This window comes from Patagioenas fasciata, chromosome 1, assembly GCF_037038585.1.
Source record: "Patagioenas fasciata isolate bPatFas1 chromosome 1, bPatFas1.hap1, whole genome shotgun sequence".
Classification (NCBI taxonomy): Eukaryota; Metazoa; Chordata; class Aves; order Columbiformes; family Columbidae; genus Patagioenas; species Patagioenas fasciata.
This window is the reverse complement of record NC_092520.1, coordinates 61451585-61464107: the sequence shown is the minus strand read 5'-3', so window position 1 is coordinate 61464107 and position 12523 is coordinate 61451585. Positions and strand designations below refer to the sequence as shown.

General features: G+C 41.2%; 1 protein-coding gene across 1 annotated transcript in view; it reads left to right on the top strand.

Moving 5' to 3' along the window:
* The first annotated feature begins 822 nt into the window (after positions 1–822).
* NALF1 (NALCN channel auxiliary factor 1) overlaps positions 823–12523 on the top strand; it is a 472983-nt gene continuing 461282 nt past the window's right edge. Inside the window, exon 1 of the mRNA XM_065829670.2 lies at positions 823–2601. Within this exon, the coding sequence (XP_065685742.1) occupies positions 1783–2601 (819 nt within the window). The 5' untranslated portion in view covers positions 823–1782. The remainder of the gene's footprint in view (positions 2602–12523) is intronic.

Here is a 12523-nt window from a genome sequence, read left to right as displayed (position 1 = left end):
ACCTTCCCCCAGTCCAATAGAGAAATGAAAATACACACCTTAGTTATGCTATGGTCAGATAGCACAGCTGATGCATCGAGAGGAAGACCTTGTAACTCCAGGTCTTCATCTGATAATATTCAATCTTTAGCTGGCATCTTCTCTAGTGCTCGATCCAAGGTTTTTTTTTTTTTCTGTTACATTAAGGTGCGTCACCAGCCAAGATGAAAGTAATGTAGGGGTGACCAAACGATATGTTTATTTAAGCAAGAGACCCTGCTGTTTGGGGACAGAAGGTGGTAGCATATCTGTTGTGGATCTGAGTGGAGATCGTCAGCAATCCATCACCCTAGCAGGAGAGTTAAACCTGCTTGTTCTGTCTCTCTCTCCAGCCAGTGACATCTAAAAGGTGAAACACAAAGACTGGCACTATTTACCCAGCTGGACCAGGGTTTTGCAAAACTTCTCTTGGGGGAACAGCTTGAGGTTTATGGCATTATGCTTTCCAGCTCGCTGACTGAAAGACAGGCAGCTGTTTTCGGGCATTTTACTGTGGGGCAAAAACTTGCCAGGATCCAGTGCCTAGAGTTTCATATGTTATTTGTGATTTGCTATGATAAGGACAGACACGGCGACGGACCTCTCCAGCCACCATCCTGCACAGACATGGTGTTTCAGGGCCGCAAAGGGAAGGAGACCTTGAAGGAGAGAGGGCTGGAAGGTGCTACCGAGCAGTCCCTTCGGTAATACGAGTAGAAAGAGTTGCACCGAGGAAGCTCTTCGGAGCCATGTGGTCCCCAGTGCCTCTCCCACCTCCTCCTCCTCAGGCGGGAGGAGGCAGAGTTGCTGCTGCTGCCAATGCGCCAGGATAGAGAGATCTCGGCGCGGGAGGAGATGACGCAAAAGGCAGAGCTCCCCCCAAAAAAGTGTTTCTCCAGGACGAAGATGGCGGCAACTTAGCCCAGGGGCCCAAGATGCCTGTGCCCATCGGGGGCCCCCAGCCAGGCAGTTCCGCCCCGTGCGCCCGGGGACACCGCGCCCGGCGGCAGCAGCGGCGGCAGCCGCAGCCCATTGTCACCAGCAGCGGCGGCGGCCCCGGCAGCCTCCTCCTCCTCTTCCTCTTCCTCCTCCTCCTCTTCAGCATCCTCGGCAGCGCTCCGGGAGCCCTGCAGCAGCGTCTCTCCAGTTAGAGCAGAGGGGGGCGAGGAAAAAGAGAAGACGGAGACAGCGGTGCAGGCGTCTGTGCCGGGGCTCGGGGCTGAGGAAGAGGAGCAGCGAAGGCGGCAGGGAGGAAGAGGAGGCGAGGAGCCCTCCCGGAGCCGTCCGTCGGCAGCGGGGGACGTGGCATGCAGGTGTCCGGGGGCAGCAGGCTTTTCTCAGGAGGGAGATGGGGTGCTGCGATCTGACCATGCCTGGGTGAGAGGGGGAAAGGACCAGCCGCGCAGCCCCGCCACCACCAACTATCACCACTACCACCACCATCTCCTCTCCCTCCTCCTCTCTCTGCGTTATTGCTCTTATCTTCTCCACGGCACTCCGCGTTGGATGGACTGGGGCTGCTTCGTGTGGTGAGACCAAGGCAGAGCCACCGGCGAAACCCAACAATATCTCAGAGGAAGAAAAGAAAAAAGAAAAAAAGAAGAGGGAGAAAGAGAGAGAGGAGGAGAGTGGAAGAGAGAGCAAGCGAGGAAAGGGAAGGCAGGCAAGAAAATCCCCCCAATCTTTTAAGTCAATGCATATTGTGGTGACACTGGCAAAGGAGCCCTCACGGTGGAGTCGGCCAGGGCTGTGCGTTCCCAAAATATGACCAGGGGTGCTTGGATGTGCAGTCGGCAGTATGATGACGGCTTAAAAATCTGGTTCGCACCCCGGGAGAACGAAAAACCCTTCGCGGATTCAGAGAGGGCTCAGAAATGGCGACTGTCCCTGGCATCGCTCTTGTTTTTCACAGTCCTGCTCTCTGATCACTTGTGGTTCTGCGCCGAGGCCAAATTCACGGGGACCGGAGAGAAGGAGCAGCCGCCGCCCGAGAAGCCGGAGCCCGCGGAGCAGGAGCTGCTAGCGGGCATGGGGGAGCCGGCGCCCCCCACGCCCCGGCTCCTCGCCCCCCCCTCGCCCTCCCTCCCGCCCTCCCCCGGCAGCAGCGACGGCGGCAGCCGCGGCAGCCGCACCAACGCCACCGAGCCCCGACACGCCAAGGCTGCTTTCCTGGGGAACTCCACCGCCAGGCCCCTGGAGACGTGCCCCCCCCCGAGCTCCTCGTCCGGGCAGTGTTTCAGCGTGGGGGACGCGGAGGCGGTGTGCCGGCGGCGGGGGGGGCAGGAGCGGCCGCGGGGCGCGGGGCAGAGCCCGGCGCCCGGCTGGGACCTGACGGATTTTTACCTTTCCTTTTGTAATTCCTACACACTTTGGGAGTTGTTCGCCGGGTTGTCCAATCCGGACACTTTGAACTGCAGTCTGGATGTGGTGCTGAGGGGGGGAGGCTCCTGCAGCCAGTGCGTCCAGGCTTACCAGCGCTACGACCAGCACGCTCAGGAGAAATACGAAGAGTTTGAGGTTATGCTCCAGAAATATTTACAGTCGGATGAGTACTCGGTGAAATCGTGTCCTGAGGATTGTAAGGTAGGAGCCCCTGCTGTGTTTCCTGTCCCTGGCTGGCGGGCTGGCGTGCCTCCCTCAGCTGTTGTGGCTGTCGTGGTCCCTGTTTTGGCTGCTTCGGTCTCTGCTCCTGGCGCCGGCTGTCGTGGTTTTTAGGGTGCAGTCGGAGATGCGGAGGATGTCGGCAGGGAGACCCCGTTAGCGGATTGGTAAAAGGGAGGCAGAGAGAGGGAGAAGGTTGGAAAAAAAAAAAAAAAGAAGTGATCCTCCGTCCTTTGGGAGTGCAGCGTTGGATTCCCCCTCCTCATGAATATGCGATTGGCTCCGGCTCGGCTGCCGGCTTCCAGCGGGCTGAGATGCGGTTTGGCGGCAGGCAGCGACGGGGGCTGCATGCCAATGAGCGGGGCCGGGACGGCAGTCGGGGCCGCCCGACGACACTACCCTGCCCGCGGTCTCTCCGGGGCGAGACGGGGCCGGGGCTTGGCCGAGGCCGGGGCGGCAGGTGGCCGCGGTGCCCGGAGTACAGGAGTCTCGTCCCTCAGCGGCGGCCGGGGACGCGCACCGGCGGCTCCGTGTGGGTTCCATCGGGCTCTTGGCGCCGGGTGCGCGGAGTGACGGAGCTGGGGTGCTCCCGGACGCCTCGGAAGCGAGGAGCGCGACGGTGCCTCCAGGCGCTCTGCCAAAATCTGCGGAGCTCGGAAGCTGGAGGACGAGGGTGGATGTCAACGGGCACTGCACTGGTCCTTGGTTGGGAAGCAATGGTGGCAGCCTTTCAATAAGCCACGGTGGTTTTCTTTGGTGCCGCCAGTGACCTCTCAGAGAGATCCAGAGGTTTTTATTTTCCTTTGTTAGAAGGAAGGGTCCCATTTCGACTCTGTGTAGCTGTTGTCTTCTCTCTACTTTTGCACAAGATTAGTTGGCCTAGCTCTCAAGGCAGCAAAGGACAGAAAAAAAGTGTTAGCTTTGACACCTGAAATTACTAACTGCCTGCTTTTCAACCCATTAGTTTGAGTATTTATTGGGAGGTGGGCCAGGTGAATGGTTTCTGCCCTGAACTGTATTATCTGGACTACTGTAGCACTACATTAACTAGTCTGAATCAAATCCTGCTTTAGCAGTGGAACACAACAGTGCATACAAATCACCGTTCTGAACAGTAGGCATAGCGGTACCTCTGTGCTTTGTAACTTCAGCCGTGCCCTCTGAAATAATTTCATGGTAACAGTCCATGCCTAAAGAATCCTATTCACCAATGAGCTAGTGCAATTTGCACATATCTTTGCCACAAAATCAATCTGCAGTCCCTCCAGAAGCTGAAATATCCTGTTATCTAATTGGATAATATTGGAAAGTTGCTGTGTTTATTTTTTTTTCTTTTCTAGTTAAACTTCAAAAGAGTAAAGTAGTCTCATCAGTAATTTTGACTCCACTGTTTCTAGGTTATAAACTGTGTGTGTACATACTTGTATATATGTCATGTACTCAGTTACTGATAATGTAAATGTATTTTATTTCCAGAGTGAATTGGCCAAGTAAAAAGCATAAATTGGATAAGTAAAAAGTGTATCAAATGTAAATAAATGTCTACTACTGTAAGGACATCTGTGCCATTTCAGTAACTCTTTAGCTAGAAATTGACCTACTGCTCTGTGCTGCCAAACGATCAACATCTACTTACTTCAAGTGATTTTTTGTATCACAGTTTAGCTTGACTGAACTTTACCACCAAGTATGCAGATTCTCTACAGAATGTCACAGTGTAAAAGGTGTTGAAAAAGAACAGAATAGCAAATGTACACTGCATAATGATTTCTCCTTCAGAGACTCAATAAGGAGAAATAGTTATCTAATGATGGGAAAAAAGTTGCTGACATTAAAATGATTACATGAAACATATAAATGAATTAGACAAATGCAGTACCTATGACCTGCAGTTCTCTAGTTCCAAGTGCCGGACAGTAATGCTCTATGTTTCGAGAATTTGACTAACCAGTCTGTGTTAAAAATGAAGGCTATTCCGTGAGGGAAAATGACAACAACAACAAGAATAATAAAACCCCCAAATCACAACAAAACAAAACCAAAAAAACCACACCAAAAAAACAAGGGTGCAACTTAGTGTTTTCTTTCTCTCCTCGGGGAAGCCAGAGGGCGGCGCAACCGGGTACGCGGGGCGGCTGGACTGGGTTTGGCTGGACTGGGTTTGGCTGGGCTTGGTTTGGCTGGGCTGGGTTTGGCGGGGCAGGACCGGCCGCTGGCGGGAAGGTCGCTGTCCAGGGTGCTGGAGGGGCAGTTCGGTGGGCTGGGTTTGGCTGGGCTGGGTTTGGCTGGGCTGAGTGTGGCTGGGCTGGGCTGGGTTTGTCTGGGCAGGGCCAGCCGCTGGCGGGGAGGTAGCTGTCCAGGGTGCTGGAGGGGCAGCGCGGTGACCTCGCCGCCTGGCTGCGGAGCGACCGGTCTCTTCCACCCATGTCCTTAGTTGTTGCATCTGTGTCCCTCTGGAGCCTTTTGATTCGTTCTGGTGGTTGAGCGAGCGTTTAACTGGTCCAGCGGTCTGATAGCCATATGTACTGATGTACTTGTATGTGGTCTACCCTGAAGTGTGTACAGGTGAAACTAGAAAATCGTGGTGAATACTTTGTGAGAACTGAGATATTTTTGCAGGACTTTCTGGTATTTTTTACATATTTTGTTTATAAAGCTCAGTCAGGAAACAGTTTTGTTTTCGTGTTAGTATTTTTTTTTTTTTTCCGAGCTTTGTGCATCTAGATAATTCTTTGCTTAAGAATCAGAATAGAATATGACATCTGACTATGTGTTTTAGGTACACCATTTGGTTGGCTTATATAGTGAGCTACTTTGTCCTTCATTTTAAACAAAATGTTAAAAATATTTGCTTTACTCAATAATCATGTATGTAAGCACTGGCTTAATATAATCAAAGGCTTGTTAAATAATCTATTTCCATTTAAGAAAGTTTTAGTATTCTGGGAGGGCTGCTTCATTCAGAGAAAAGAGATTTTTTCGTCCAGTTGACCAGTTACAGCTGCTGACAAAAATCAGTAAAATTTACACTGATTAACAGTCAACCTAAAACTTGTGATTGACTATTACTTCTCCCTTCCCCAACTCTCCCCACCACCATACTCCACCATTGACACAATTTGTTCTCACATTAGAGCCAAAATCATGGTGGTTTCTCAGTCCAGCAAGTTATATATTTCCAGAAAATACTATTGGTTATAACAAATAGTACATATCAAAATACTTTTGATGTATGAGACTTTAGATTTTCATTCATTTATCTGGAACAGTAAGAAAATGAACTTTCAAAATGTTCTGTGTTTCACTACATGTCTCCTGGCCTCTGAAGAATACTATAAACCAATTGTTTTGTATTGCAGAATTTTGCAGTCAGGAGTTGTTTGGGTTATCAGATCACAGTTATTTTACATGGTTAGCTTTGGTTTAGGTTTTAACATATAAGTGTGCTCACAGTTTTTTAATTAATTAATTAATTAGTTAATTAATTTGTTTATTTATTTTAAGAATGCAGTCCTATAATTAAGGTCTTACTATTAAACTTCTCATTGAGCTGCATTGATGTTTTTGAAGATTTTATAGAAAATGCTGAAAATTTTGAATTTTAGAATATTTGGAAAATCAGTATTTATTTTTGATAGCATCAATGAACATGCGTATGCATTTTATATTGTTAGGATGTCAGTAGATTTGTATGTTTTTTAGAAGTTCTGGATATCAGTGTTGTATCACTATAAATCCATCTTAAACTTATTTCTTAAAAAACATCCTTGAAGACTGATGTCTCTATATATTGTTTTCGTGTCTTGATAGTCACATGTCAGTAATGGCTAAACAATAAGAAACACAAATATTTAAATGTATTACATATTCAACAAGGTGACATAAATAGGTTGATATAGCTTTAATGAATCACTGAAGAAACAGAGTAACTGAGAATCTCGGTCTACATTTCTGTTTTTCTCTTTTAATTTAATTTAGAATTAAAACATATTTATGATTTTTTTTTTAATATTATAAAGCAGTGATTGTATTTACAGATTGCTCTTGGCAATATCTGTAGTTTCTTGGTTTTCAGAATACCATTTTTATATGCAGTGGGACATAGGACTGTATTTAAACAGTTAACAGAACTGTATTGGCTTCGTGTTGGAAGACACAGTTCCTCATAATGACTTATCAGCTTTCTATCAGGGGAAATACTCAAGTTCTTATTCTTAAGACATCAGGCAATCACTCTGTGGAATAAAAGAAAATTCTGGCTACTTCTGATTAAGAACTGGGTCAAATAACTAAGTAGGACACATGAATGTAAAGGGTGGTTGTTTTTTTTTTTTTTTTCTCTTTTTGTTTTGTTTGTTTGTTTTTTTTTGAGAGAGTTAGAACTTATGTCTTTGTGAAAGGACATGTCAGAGGCCGAGGCTTTCTTGGCAGATGTATTTATTAATGTTTGAACCAAACATCAGATATTGTTTTTTGACACAGACTTCTTTAACCCAGTGAAAGCTGAGAGTGTTTGAATGTGGCCTTCTTTAGTGCAAGTTAAATTATTGAAATATGTAATTCAGGTAAGTGCATTATAATGAAGATAACATTAAAATAATTTGGTTTTCTTCCTAGAATATCTAAAGGGAAAATTAAAAAGATATCAACTTTTTAATGTCAACACTGCTAAAAGGCAAACTTTAGCTGACATCCTAGGTGCTCAGTATGTATATGCATACTTCTCTTCAGGAATTAATTATCACTTAATAACTTCTGATTTGAGGTTTATGATGTTGGTATCAGAAATATGTGAGAAAATAGCTGAGTTATAATACTACTTAGTTGAAAATCATGCATATCAATAAAAGTTTTCATCATTAAACATAGATGGTATAGCTGATAGGAGTCTAGAGCTGGTGCTTCTGCCACTAGATAATTTTTTTTTTTTGATCAAAGAGCTATGTTCAACTGCTTTTATTTGAGTAAGAGGATGACTGAAAGTTATTTAAAACAATTAAAATCACATTTGTTGTCATTTATATGGAAATATCAAAGCTTATATGAATCATGACTTTTCCAAGAACTTTTTCCTAAACAGCATATGTAGTCTAATTAGGTTTTGATTTAAACTCTCAGTTAAGCTGGCAGAAAAGAGCAGATGAGAAATATGAAACCACAAGCTCAAGTGATAAAAGAACCCTTCTGTTACAAAAGGTCACATAGACCAGCATCTGCTGCAAAGTTAGATATTTCAGTTGCACATCTTAATCACACAATATTTATATTAGATGCAAAAGTGATACCTAAACTAATTGGAAGAAACTCTTACAAACTAAACCTTCAGAAATCTGCACTGATGGTCAGTGTCTAATAGAAACAGGAAAAAGTAAACATTAGCTATTGAACCAATGCATTTTCAGAATGGGTTGAAATTTAAATGTTAATTTTAAAGCTCTTTTAAAAATTAATAGTACACTGTATTAAAAAAAAAAGCCATGATACTCGAATGTATATATTTTTAAAAGTTTTGTTTAAAATGCTGTGAAACTAATGTGGCTGTATAAACTGATCTTTGCACATGCTATTTTTGCAGCTGATTTTTTTTTTTTTAATAGAAGTTGAATTATTTTACAAAACTAATTTAAGATATATATATGTGGATGAATTTAGTATAACTATTATTGTAATAGTGCACTGGTACATTAATATAAGGAGCAACACTGACTGTGTACTAATGAACCTTGCATTTTGGCCTGAAATCCTGATTCAGCAATTTGTTTCAGTCTCCTAGTTTGAACTAGATGAATGTCAATGCACTCAGGGAAGACTACGCACATGCTTGTAGTCATTCAATTGCTTAAATGCTTTGTTGGATCAGGATCAGATCTCTTCACTCCTAAAAGAGCAAATTTCCCAGCTTGTTCTTTCCAGTAGTGAGTTTACCTCATTAACTTTTTGAAAGTTTTCATGTAGTTGATCATCTAGCTATTCATCGTATTCATAGTGTTGATGGGTATTTCATTCCTGATTTCAGCAAAAAAGACTACAAATGACTAGAACAGACTAGTTGAAGTGAATTCCGCTCTATTTCCGCGGCCACCATTTCACACTTCCTGGTGTTAGTGTCACATGGTAAAACCTCATGGCTCTGCTCTCAATTTCCCTTTGTTCACTGATTTTCTTTGCATCAAGCAGTACGCTTCACATGCACCTTGCAAAGAATGCAACAGTCTTACTCTGTCATTTCATGTTCTTCTAGGAAAAGTAATCAAAATGCAAATTATAGTTCTATTGCTTATACTGCTTAAAAATCATTTGGTCTATACTCAGTAATTTATCACTTCAGTCTTGCCGTAAGAGCCATAATGTATTTAGATCTGTGAATTCCCTAAAAGTGAAGAAGTAACTTAGAAGCTGAATTCCTAAATATTACTTTCTGGTAAGTATCACACATAATATTCCAGAAGATGGAAAATTAAATAATTCATCTGACAAGAACAAAACAAAACAAAACAACAAAACCCCAACAAAACAACTTAGTTGTCCAGTATGGATGCCCATGTTAAACATAAAAGTTCAGTGTCTCTTTGTAGTCAATAGAGATACATAAATAGAGTCTGAGTTGTTTCATGATAACGTGGACATGTAAAACAGATCAAATGGATTACACCCTAAAAGTACCTATTTTCTGTTCATTGTGTTTAAAGAGCACATATTGTCATTTTATCTCAGATACAGACACCTCCACTGTGAACCTCTAAAGTCACATTAAATGAAACCTAACAAAATTATTTTGGAACAAAAAAGAAGTTTGTATGAAATTGTGGTCATATGCAAAATTTAGCTGTAAGAAAGTTTGTAAAATCTTGTTACTTTTGCAGTCACACACCAAACTAGTGAAATCACAAGCCTCTTTTGCTTCTCTCATAGCTGTGTTCTGTCACTGAAGAATGTGTGAGCTACGCAATCTGTTTCTAAGAGATGAGAATAGGAAGGGGTGTTGTATGATAGGTATAGTTTTATCACTTTTTTGAGAGAGGGGAGGCCAAGAACTTCTACGTACTACTATTTTTAGTTATTACTTCTACTGAAAAATCATACAATAACAGTTGTAGGTCAACCTCTTACTAGAAATTTTTGCAGATAAATCTAATCTGTTACAGATTTTTTTTTTTTTTTTTTTTAGGTGGGGGGATGGGGAACAGGGTTCTCTATGCATAAGAATTCCTATACATTACACTGGGTTTAATTTTCTTCTCTTAGACCAAATCATAGGGAACTCCCAAGCCTACCCAATCTCTCTCACTCAGGAGACACATATTCTTAGACATTTATACCACTTTACTAAAATAACCATACCGTACTTTTCTGTGTACTTTTCACTGTACTTTTCTCTTGTCAGAACTGTAGAGCAAACATTGCTAAGTGAGAGAGTGTGATATCTTAGTTTACATTACAGCATCAATCAGTTAGATGAATACAAATTGTAGTGAGGCACTAGGGACATTCTGGCTCATAGAAATATTTTCTTAATTTCAAGGTACTTTAAAAGAATAAAGTTATTTTTGGATTTGTGATCTGACCTTGTTTACAAACAAGGCAGATAAATAAAAGATGTAGGTCGATCCTTCAGAGCATGTGTATTGAAGAGCTATAGCCAATGAGCTCCCAGTCCATAATGACAAAGAGAACAGGACATGGTGCAATTGGCTTTGAAGTGCAGCTGATCAACACTTATTCTCTCGGCCTTCATCTCACCTCATTCATTCAAACTGATGGACATGTCTTAAAAACTGTTTTTGAAATAACATTTTCCTAAAGCCTTTTTGGGAGAATCTGGTAGACGTTTTGAAGCACTGGTCAGATGCAACCAAATTGTTGGGACAAATGGTGGTGATAAATGTTGAACTGATAAACTTCCAGGAGTTTGGTATTAATATATTGATCCTTTAAAGTGTCTTGGAGATGGTGATTGGAAATTTTACCTTTCATATAGATTGATTTTGAGAGCACATTCAGAGGTTTCATCATTAGAAGACAATCTACTGATTAAAAACAGTAGCAAAGATGATCTGAAGTTACCAAGAAACAGTATGTTTGGGTCCAGGTTTTTAGAAAATCTGCAACAGTTCAGAAGTCATTGTGGATTTTTTGAGTGATTTCAATGAAGTTAGGAGGAAACTGTACCTGAGAGATTACAAAATAAAAAAAAAAAAAGTCCAAACCTCCACTCTTGGGATACGACAGTGTCATTTTTACATACTATTTTTATGTTACAATTTAGTGAAGTTCCTTAGTCAAGCCATTCTGTTTTCAAATTTATCCTTTATAAAATTTGAGAAAGAAAATATATACATTGTTTTATGTATTTTAGTTTTCAGGAGATATTTTCCAGACAGAAAATATATCTAGAATACATGTTTTATACTTGCTGATCCTCTGTATGTTAGATTAGATGTTGCCTTCAGTTTATCTTAATGCTCATGTATATGGAATCTTGGGCCTGTCAACACACTTTGTCTCTGTAAAACGTCGCAATGAAGTATCTTTATTACTTTTTAAAGATATTAACAATCCAGGATCAGAGGACATTCTCTATTAAAGGGAAGGGCAAAGGTAGATTTTCTGTAATATTTAGAAAAAGAATTTTTCTCATTTTATCAATTCTTTTAGGAGAATAAGAGAGTTTCCGGAGTAGGCTGGTTGATTAATTGCTGGTTATTGCTCTACATTGGTTAGTTTGCTCTACATACTTTAGGTATTACACTCACAGGTTCTTATCAGAAAAACTTTTTTTTTATAAGATATATCCATGTAGATAAATACTTGGATTTAATGATCTGTTAAGGAAGAATTTGAACAACCCTTAAATGCTTTAGAATCTATATTAAAAGTTAATTACATGCCATGTAGATTTCTGTGTGTAGTAACAGACAGCTAAATATAAGATCATAAATATAAAAATTTGTTCATGTATACATATTCTTAGTGAGGAACAGTATACCAGTCAGAAAATCCACTGCTGGTGTGGCAAGTTTATTCTTAACACATGATGATGTTATAGTGATAGTTGATTTGTTATGCTCATGATTCAAGAAAATGTATATATTTTTATTAGTATAACTTCATCATTTAGAGGGGTATCTTTATTGTTGTTAGAGCTGAAGTTACATTTTCCAAGGCACTAAAATGATCTCTGCTGAGACAAATTTTTTGTATGTCTATACGTGTACACTGGATTAAAAAACACATGCTCTTTACAGCAAAGCCCAGCTTCTAGAAAGACAATAGAAATAGCAAATATACCATAAAATACATTTTTAGTCTATTTTTATTGTGGAATAAAAAATAAAAGTACATATTTAAAAAAAATGTTTTAACAAAAATTAGACGCAAATTCCCCACACGTGCTCTTAACATTGCCTTCACATATGATATTTTTTGAAACTGTATTTCTGTATAGAACAGCTATAGGATAATAAGAACTTTTTATTTATTCACAATTGCAAGTAAAAATGCTTGTGTATTTATAGACTTAAAACTGACTTTTAAAAGAAGATCAATTCACGGTGAAGCATGATATCTCACTTTAAAAGTAAATTGTTTTAAAACTATGAGAAAACTATAACTTTGAGTTTCAATGTATAAAATCAAAATGGTGAAACTAAAATTATGTGTGTCAGTCATCATCTTTTTTTATTAAAAAACAGCTACAAATAATCAAAAATGTATGATTTGGTAAAGGCTAATGCCTCTGGAAGTTGTCAAGAGAAGCATTACCATAATATCTATTTGGAATACTGATAATGAATTTCTTAATCAAGTTTCTGGTGGTTTGCCAGTGGGATGTGTCTCTACTGATTCCAGCCATGTTGAAGTCGTGCAAACAGTGTAATCAATGGATAAAGATCCATGTTGTCAG